This window comes from Oncorhynchus mykiss, chromosome 16 (assembly GCF_057628025.1).
Source record: "Oncorhynchus mykiss isolate SJ-2025 chromosome 16, ASM5762802v1, whole genome shotgun sequence".
NCBI classification, from domain to species: domain Eukaryota; kingdom Metazoa; phylum Chordata; class Actinopteri; order Salmoniformes; family Salmonidae; genus Oncorhynchus; species Oncorhynchus mykiss.
This window is the reverse complement of record NC_143037.1, coordinates 44392399-44402666: the sequence shown is the minus strand read 5'-3', so window position 1 is coordinate 44402666 and position 10268 is coordinate 44392399. Positions and strand designations below refer to the sequence as shown.

At 41.6% G+C, this 10268-nt stretch overlaps 1 protein-coding gene across 3 annotated transcripts; it reads left to right on the top strand.

The window, feature by feature from the left end:
* The first annotated feature begins 508 nt into the window (after nucleotides 1-508).
* Nucleotides 509-9310, top strand: znf740b (zinc finger protein 740b). Of its 3 annotated transcripts, none has more exons than XM_021565947.3 (7): nucleotides 509-595; nucleotides 1876-2038; nucleotides 2407-2628; nucleotides 3042-3182; nucleotides 3330-3453; nucleotides 4687-4805; nucleotides 6046-9310. In XM_021565947.3, the coding sequence occupies exons 2-7, from the start codon at nucleotides 1994-1996 to the stop codon at nucleotides 6229-6231; spliced, it is 837 nt and encodes a 278-aa protein (XP_021421622.1). In that variant the 5' UTR covers nucleotides 509-595; nucleotides 1876-1993; the 3' UTR covers nucleotides 6232-9310. The 3 variants fall into 3 exon arrangements, with proteins under 3 accessions (XP_021421622.1, XP_021421620.1, XP_021421623.1); XM_021565945.3 differs by having other exon boundaries at nucleotides 3327-3453; XM_021565948.3 differs by lacking the exon at nucleotides 1876-2038 and having other exon boundaries at nucleotides 3327-3453.
* The last annotated feature ends 958 nt before the right edge of the window (nucleotides 9311-10268 follow it).

Below are 10268 nucleotides of genomic sequence, written 5' to 3'. Positions count from 1 at the left end.
AACAGTGAAATGCTTCCTTAACATGACTATATATGGCGAGTAGAAAATAACATGACTATATATAGCGAGTAGAAAATAACATGACTATATATAGTGAGTAGAAAATATGCAGTCGTGGGTGAACAGGGAGTACAGGAGGGACCTAAGCACGCACCCCTGAGGGGCCCCAGTGTTGAGTGTCAGCGTGGGGGGGCAGATACATAAAGTGCTTTAATTTTTAAATGGTAAACAGATACGTAAGAAAATACCCTCAAATAAAAGGTGACGTTCTGTAAAACATTTGATCTCAAATCCAAAATGCTGGAGTTTAGAGACAAATTAAATTATCGCTTCACTAAATAAGTATTTAGTTGGACAGTGAAGATAACTTTTAATTTGTCTCTACATTCCAGCAATATGGTCTTCCAACAATCCGCCGCAATAGCAAGCCCCCTATATTTCCCTTACCAACATGGCCGATATCATGCGTCATTAAACTCATAATGTGGACGGTCTCCCCGGGGAACACTTCCGGTGTAGTTTCCTGTGTTTGTAAACTGAGAAAATTGGAACTCCGACAAGAAATATTAATCTGCAAAACTCAAACAAACCTAAGGTAAACCCATTATAAAATGTAATTCCCAACAAAGCCACTATAGAGTTGCAATGCATAAATTATTTCCCAGAATTGTAAGGCAATGAGAGTTATGACAGTTTGTAGTCGGCGCTCAACCCGCACGCCCTGCATGGCTGTTGTTGTGTTGTCTGAGGGGGGTACCCAACCAGTGAGTCATCTTGCGCTAGCTTCACCTAAGCAGACCCTTGCTTTACCCCATAAGTTACCGCATTGATCGCTAATTCTTAAAATATTTAACCAAACAATATTTTCACTCATGGTCTTAGCTAACGTTACCCCGTAGCTATGTGTTGGTGTTTGGCCTCGAACACTCAGTGAAGATGTCTAGCTAGCTACGGTTAAATAGCTAACGTTAGCCAGCTAACTTAGCTTGCTAATTAGGTAGCTAGCTCCTTCTGTAACGTTGAGCTCGCTCAGTATTCAGACATTATTGTAGTTAACTAGAGCAGTGCAGTCTAAGGGCACTGAATAATAATGCATTTGACGTGAGCTCTAACAAGCTAGGTAGATAGCCCTTCAACTTCCAGGCAGCTTTAGCCCCTCACTTCTAGGCAACTTTAGCGGGCGCTTTGCATGGAGACTAGAGTACATGTTTGTAGAGTAGAGGGAACACACGATGATCGATCAACTGTGTGTATAGGGTAAACTATGCTTTCCTGTTTGTTTTTGTACTTGACTCTTAACATGTGATTGCATATCATTAGCCTATACTTGGGTCAATATTGAACGGTATCTTGAGTAACTTGCACATGCATGAATCATAACCCCTTTTCCAGATCATATTCATGAACAGAATGTGTTTATCGTCCTCCTCCAGCTTTATTTCTGTCATCATTGCAACAATATTTGACAATAATCTTTTGTTTTCCATGGGAAGAAGAGGCATACACTAAACCATTGGGGCTGCTGTCTCCAAGCCTGATATCGACTTTCTTTGTTGACCATGCCAAATGTATAAAATCACATTTTATTGGTCACACACATGGTTGGCAGATGTTAATGCGAGTGTAGCGAAATGCATGTGCTTCTAGTTCTGACTGCAGCAATATCTAACCTAACAATTCCACAACTACCTAATACACACAAATCTAAGTAAAGGGATGGAATAAGAATATGTACATATAAATATATGGATGAGAAATGACCGAGCACCCCTAATAATTAAACAAATGACACTCTATTAGGTATATTAGGACTGAATTTGAATACCAGTAGTCATGGTCAAATAATTTGGCCTCACAATAACCCTCTATTTCCAGGCTTTGCCACCTGATGATTTGGGTGGGTGTAGTCTTCTCACACCCCTCATCCTGAGTGAACCCCCTTGATGCGCCCCTGTACACCCAAACACACACGCATTCAATCCACGTACCGGCGATGACACACCATCCCAACAACTCAGTTCGAGACCACATGAAATGGGTCAGTTGAATTCTCCTTTCTTCTTTCCATTTTTGTTTTTATTTATTTTGTCTCTTGTTTTCGTCTTTGTGCCACAATTCCATTACATTCATGGCTTGAAGCCTTTCTCTCATCCTCACTTTTTCTCTGAGTCTTTCCATTAGAGGCCTGACAGACCAGGCCAAAAATAGTCTGAAAACAGTCAGTGGATGACCATCTGCAATCCCTGCGTGTCAGCCTTTATGCGTGAGACTGTGGCCCTGACATTGACCCTGATGCTGACTCTGAGCTGCTGCTTGTCCTGTGTAGTTCCTGCAGTCTGAGTTGATGACAATCCTAGGCCACCATACTACTCTCAAACTGAACTGCTGTTTGTGTTGTTCCTCCAGGCTGGGTTGCTGGGCTGTGAGGCGGTGCTGTCCAGCATGGCCCTGATGCAGGCCAACAACATGTCTGGGGGACAAAAGAAGATGTCACAGCACGACCAGGGCCAGAGGGACATCAACAACCCTGAGAGCCACCAGCAGCAGTCTCACCAATCACACCACAACAATCACCAGTCCCACCACAGCCACATGGTTCTGCCCTTGGGAGTCAGCTGCCCACCCCTGGTGAGAAATAGACACATGCAGCCCGGTACATTTTTCATGTGTTCAACCGCAAACTGTCATAAACAAATCTCACAAATACTGTATCAGACACTGCAAGCTCCCAGATACTATCCAATCACAGCCACATTTTCATTATCCCACCCTTGGTTAGCCACAATTGGCTTAAAAATCCAAATATAACACAATATCTGGCGATTAATTTCCAGCAACGTTGCCTGTCTGTGTATGCGTGCGTTTGCCTATCACTTTGTATAGCCAGTTAGCAATGCTTATGATAACCGTCTTGTGGGTAGTGTGTAATTATAGTAAATCTATCAACAACAACAAAAAAAGAATACACGTCTAAGCAGTAGCTCTATTTTGGCTGGTACGTTAGAAACATATGAATTATCAACCGTCTCTCCTCTCAATAGTTTATTAGAAAGGATGGACACTCGTGTCACGCACCCAGGCTGCTGGATGAGAAAGATATGCAGGCCAGCCAGAATACACAACCGACAAAAAAGAAGCACAGAAAATCAGCCACACCCAACAAGCTGAGAGAGAAAGTGGAGGTAAGTTGTGTTTATGTGAGAGTGGAGGAAATGGAATTTACAACGCAGGACAGAAGTGTGTGCGTGTGCTGTATCGTTACACTAATTGTGTGTGTATATAATATGACAAGTTGTAATATTTTGAAAACTCATTGTGTTTCTCAGCAGGTGGAGATGGATATTAACGGTGATGATCACAATTCACAAGTACAGAAGAACTTTATCTGTGAGCACTGCTATGGAGCATTCCGAAGTAGCTACCACCTGAAGCGGCACATTCTCACTCATACAGGTTTGTATTGCATTACGTTTCCCCTTCCTTGCTCAGGAATACTCATAAAATGTGTTAAATTATAACACTAGTCATAGAAAAGTAGAGAAACATGCACGACTCACAAATAAAAGCAGATGTTTTATTTTTCCTTGAAGGATCCAGCTATGGTGGTAATTCCTGTCATGTCTGACTACTACAGTACTGCTTGTTCATGTACTAGCTAACAGCAACAAGCCCAGACGAGCTAGCTAAACGTTGTCAGCATCCAGCAGTGATCCGCTTGGTGGTTGCATAGTAACGGTGTCACCGGCCCGACCAGTCGTGAAACTAAACTGCTCTGGCCCGGGTTTCCCTCGACCCAGCTCTGAATTTGAGAATAACATTTGAGCCTGCTCGAATTTGGCTGTAATTTTAAGTGCTAGTGGAAACAGTAAAATGATTTCTCTTTAATTTTGCAATCTGTGGATACTATGTGATTAGAAAGGTTCAGAACTTATGTGAATCATCACAGCGCAGTTGAAACAAATATATGGCACATGGAAATCACAAGAGGGTGCTTTAGGGAGATGGGTGGGCTGAGAACCGCTAAGGGGTGTTTTTTAAAAGCCCACGATCTGTAATAGTTATGACTGAAAAAACGATATACACTCAGTGACCAGTTTATTAGGTACACCCATCTAGTACCGGGTCGGACCACCCTTTGCCTCCAGGAAAGCCTGAATTCTTCGGGGCATGGAAACTTTGCTTAATTGGGACCGAACGTGTGCCAGGAAAACATTCCCCACACAATTACACCACCAGCCTGTACTGTAGACACTAGAGGTCAAACAATTGATTTTTTTAACGCCGATACTGATTAATCGGCCGATTTTTAAAATGTGTATATATATATATATATATATATATATATATATATATATATATATATATATATATATATATATATATATATATATATATATATATATATATATATATATATATATACATATTTTACACATTTTTGTAATAATGACAATTGCAACAATACTGAATGAACAATGAACACTTTTATTTTAACTTAATATAATACATATGGGCTTTTGGATGGGTGTTCTTAAGGTGATTCCACAGGTTGGTGGTATTTTTGGATTTAGCCGTTGCTGACCCCATGCTTACATCTTACAGCCCCCCCCCCCCAACCCCAAAAGGTACAAATCCATCAAATGCAATCTATAGCATTGTTTTGAACAGTGTTTTTGTGTTGTTTAGGGGAGAAGCCGTTTGCGTGTGACGTGTGTGACATGCGGTTTATTCAGCGATACCACCTGGACAGACACAAGAGAGTTCACAGTGGAGAGAAGCCCTACCAGTGTGATCGCTGCAATCAGGTAAGTGAGATCTACACTGAACAAAAATATAAATGCAACCATTTCAAAGATTTGACTGATTTACAGTTCATATAAGAACATCAATTTTAAATAATTTAATTAGGCCCTAATCTATTGATTTCACATGACTGGGAATACAGAGATGTATTGGTTGGTCACAGATGCCTTAAAAAAAAAAGGTAGGGCTGTGGACCAGAACCAGTCCGTATCTGGTGTGACCACCATTTGCCTCATGCAGCACGACACATCTCCTTCGCATAGAGTTGATCAGGTGGATGAATGGCAGGACTATGGGCCTCAGGATCTCGTCAAGGTATCTCAGTGCATTCAAATTGCCATCGATAAAATGCAATTGTGTTCATTGTCTGTAGCTTATGCCTGCCCATACCATAACCCCATCGCCACGGTACTCTGTTCACAACGTTGACATCAAATTTTAAATGATCAAAATTTCATCAGCAAACCACTCGCCCACAAGAAGCCATACACGTTGTCTGCCATCTGCCCGGTACAGTTGAAACTGGGACTAATCCGTGAAGAGCACACTTCTCCAACGTGCAGGTGGCCATTGAGTCAGGTCTGCGTTGTGAGGCCGTTTGGACATACTGCCAAATTCTCTAAAATAACATTGGAGGCAGCTTATGGTAGAGAAATTAACTTTCAACAGCTCTGGTGGACATTCCTGCAGCCAGCATGCCAATTGCACGCTCCCTCAACTTGAGACATCTGTGGCATTATGTTGTGTACATTTTAGTTACCTTTTGTTCCCAGCACAAAGTGCACCTGTGTAATGATCATGCTATTTCATCAGCTTCTTGATATGCCACCTTGTCAGGTGAATGGTTTATCTTGGCAACGGAGAAATGCTCACTAACAGGGATATAATCAAATTTGTGCACGTCATTTGAGAGAAATACCATTTTTGTTGGTATCGAACAAATCTTATGGGAACTTTAATTTCAGCCCATGAAACAACGGACAAACACAACCTGTTGCGTTTATATTTCTGTTCAGTATACATACACACACCTGGGGCACTCTCAGCAAGGCACAACTTTGTGGAACGTTCAGATAGAAATATGTTCTGTAGAATATGGAATCATGTCGGCTCTATTCATGACATTTCTATCTGCAACATTTGCCTACTGAACATGGTCCAGGGTTTGGGGTCAATACGTACATTACACTGACTCCCATCATTTGTGGTTACTTGTATGCTTTCCCTCTGCCCCGGTTCCAGAGTTTCTCGCGGACGGACCGTCTGCTACGTCATCGCCGTCTGTGTGGGGCGGGAAGGAGCATTCCCAAGGAGGAGAACCAGTCATTCTCCTGCGAGGGCAGAGGAGGAGCCTACTCCCAGGATGCACCTGGGCACACGGCTGCCTGGAGCCCCCTACAGCAGCAGAGCAGCCGTCTGGCTGTCTGATCTTTAAACGCTGACCCTCTCACAGACAGCAGTGCTGCATCTTCCCTCAGCCCAGATAAACTTGGCTAAGACAAAGACACCAAACCTTAAGTTGTTCTCACCAACTAGCTCATATCCTGTTGATGGGATAGTGGATTATTTTCTACTTTTGTAATAACTTTTTAAATAAATGTTGTATTGTTACGTACATGGTACTTAACAGAAGGGGAAGACGAGACCTCGGGTGGGGTGGGAGGAGTTTGGGCAAGCTGTCATATTACTACGGCAATAATGAATTCATTAACTGACATGTTTTAGCCTCAATTGGACAAGTGTTTTTTTTTTTTTGACTGGAGACTTAAGCTCTTTCCAGACAGTAAGAGAAAATTCAGAGTGGAGTTCGGCGAAATCGAGCAGATTCCTATTATCTCCGTAAGGCAGCTTTCACGTGCACTGCTGACCGCTCCGCCTGGATAGAATCCCCCACCCCCACCCCCTAGCTCCATTGAATGGGAAACTCCACCGCTACTTCCTGCCTGGAAAGCCCTTTATTGTGAGGTTGGTCTGGTCATACCAATATGAACAACTGGCTTTGCTTCTTCTTCTTTTTTTTTTAACCATTTGATTGTATGTGTACGCTTACCATTGGACAATACGGATCAGTAACCTAGGACACTCTTCCTGATCCACTAGCAGCCTCAGTGGCCAAGCACATCATACTATGGACATTATTAAGTATTTGAAGGAAAATGTTGAACACACAAATCCTTGTGGCCTTGAACCACTCAGATTCATTCAAGTTGATTCTGTTACTACTACTAGCTTAACAGTTCCTGGTTTGACTTGTTAGTGAATGGCCGTAGCCTAATAGACCTGTGTAACTAGCTGACCCTACCTTGATATTGAGATCATTGGGTAGTTGACACATTTCTTGTTCTCCATTGTTAGTGTCATTTACATACATCCAGTTCTTGTTATGTTTGACTCAATTCTGTCTAAAGATATCTAACTTTCTAATTTGCTACACTGGTCAGATGTTTAACTCTAGAACCTCACATAGCTACCATTTTGGGGATAGTGACCATGGAAATGAAATTACTCATGTCCATTCTAGTATTCTAAGTGATCTCGTGTTTCTTTGTTGTGAATAATCAGGTGTCTTATCTCAAAGGACGTCTGTGCATGTAAGTCTATTCTATATTCATTCAGACTCTATGAAGAGTATCAATAGGTATTTTTTTTGTCTTTCTTTGTTATCAAATGTCCTGAGTATGTCGATCCATCTTGTTATATTTCTGGTGTTATTTTAAAGAAGAGGTAATCTCATGAAGCAGGACAGTTGACCTGCTCTGACCCAGTTTGTGAACAAATGCTTCCTCTATAATATCATACCATGTTGATGTTTCTACAGTGAGCTCAGTGTTGTGACAGTTGTTGTTGTTTTCGCTCTGTACTCCAGCACGTTGGATTGGAATGATACGAGGTTAAAGTGCAGACTGTCAGCTTTAGTTTCATCCAAATCGGGTGAGCCGTTGAATAATTACAGCATTTTCTGGTCAAATTCACTTATACAGTATGTGTATTAAAGTTATCAAAAGTTAAGTATTTGGTCCAATATTCATAGCATGTAATGACTGCATCAAGCTTGTGACTCTACACATTTCTTGGATGCATTTGCTGTTGGTTTTGATTGTTTCAGATTATTTTGTAATCGAAATCAATGGTAAATAACGCATTGTCACCTACACCTACATTGATGTGGATGCTACCAGGATTGCGGATAATCCTGAATGAATCGTGAATAATGATGAGTGAGAAAGTTAGAGGCACAATCTAAAATGACACTACATTATTTACCATTCATTTCTATTGTGCACAAAATAATCTGAAACACAAGTTTGTAGAGTGACAAGTTTAACGTAGTCATTGCGTGCTAGGAATATGGGAGCAAACACTAAACTTTTTACTATTTGTCCCAATACTTTTGGCCCCCTAAAATGGGGAGACTATTTACAAAAAGTGTTTGTAATTTCAAAATGGTTCACCCGATATTGATGAAAAACCCCTCAAATAAAGCTGATAGCCTAGTCTGCACTTTAACCTTATAGTCATTGTATAATTTCAAATCCAATGTGCTGGAGTAAAGATGTGAAAACAACAAATGTCACTCCCAATAATTTGAGCTCACTTTATTCACCTCTAGCATCTAAAGTGAAGATTACCATTTCTGAAATCCAAATCGACCCCTACAACCTAGGCACTCCTGTAGATCTGAGAGAAATTCTAATATGGTATTATGGTAATACCATCTAGTCTAATCCTCTCAGACCTACAGGAATGGCTAAACAGTAGGTGCTAGGGGTCAGTTTAGAATTCAGTATATTTCTACTCAGTGGACATCCATGGTAACAGAAGTTCCACTGGGTTTTTTTTTTCTCTCACATTTTTATTGGAGCATCTCCGGTTCCATTATGGTAGCCTGGTCCCACATTAGTTTGTACTGGCTTGCCAACTCCTGTGGTCATTGCCATACCAATGACCATAGGAGTTGGCAATACAGCACAAACAGATCTGGGACCAAGCTATCATTGACATTCTATATCTGTAAACACTGGATTGAGGAAGCCCAAAATATAGGAGATACAACAGTTATCTGTTTAGACCGAGAATCTTTTCTATAGAGGACAAGTAGTTACTATCGCATCACAGTCAGATTGTAAGTCGTGTCAAAGGGGTTGGTGGCCCTTTACAAAGACTAAAGCCAGTTAGTTTTCTACTGCTGAATTTAAGTTAATATATATTTTAAAATTAGGAGTAGAGGCAGAACTGCCACTAGTGCCTGTCTACTGTAGCAGTCATAATTAACTTTTTTATTACTAGTAGTTTTGCATGCATCTGTGATTGTCAAAATGAAGGGATATTGTATAAATGTTTTTAGTACAAATGGTTTAAAAATAAAATTAGTTTTTTTAAAGTAAAATAACTTTGTCATTATCACAATCCTAGTAAAGTTGTGATAAAATAAAGTTGACTCGGTAACATTGTAGTGAATGGAAAAACTAGGGCCTCAAGCTTTAATAAACGTGTTTCTCTTTTTAAACATTTGGTGCTGTCAATGCTTTCTCAAATGATTTAGAGAATTGTAGTTTCACCCATCTTGCCATACTGGTTCATCTGAAATGGACTCCAAATCATATCTGGACAACGATATTGCATAGCTGTGACCGTGAGACGCCACTAGAGGAGGCTCTATCCACAGCCATTATATCTGATTGCAACCCAACAGCAGTCAGGTTTTGATCCTATTTGCAACATGATCTAGTTGAGAAAGGGGGGGATACCTAGTCAGTTGTACAACTGAATGCATCTTCTGCATTTAACCCAACCCCTCTGAATGAGGGAGGTGCAGGGGGCTGCCATAATCGACTTCCACGTCTTCTGCGCCCGGGGAACAGTGGGTTAACTGCCTTGCTCGGGCAGAACGACAGATGTTTTTTACCTTGTCTGCTCGGGGATTCGATCCTGCAACCTTCCGGTTACTGACCCAATGCTCTAACCACTAGGCTACATAGTGGGGCTGTCCCTTCTATACCTCTCCCCCTCTCTTGTTTTGGGCCATCCCTTCCTCTCCCAACCTCTCTCCCCTTTGTATTGGAGCTATCCTCCCTCTAATTGACCAGGCGTTGTAATTAAACCTCCAGGAAGATGAGCTGGATTAGATCAGCCTACACTGGAGACTGCAGGCCAGGGAGCGTGTGCTCTGCCCCTGGGGAGACATCGGCTCCCTCTCCACCCCTGATTTACAGTCCCCACAGGCCAGAGCACTTAACACTGTACTGCCTTAAGTGAGGTGAGAGAGGGGGTGATACCACTCCATAATCTCAGAAAGTGTTGAAATCATATAGGTTTGAAATCATTCTACAGACAGCACTATGGGGTCTGGTCAAAAGTAGTGCACTATGTTGGAAATAGGGCGCCGTTTGGGACGCATAGACTGAGGCCTGCTTTGTTATCCGTTATCACCCAGTCAGCAAGACGAGTGAGGCGTGGCTGACCTG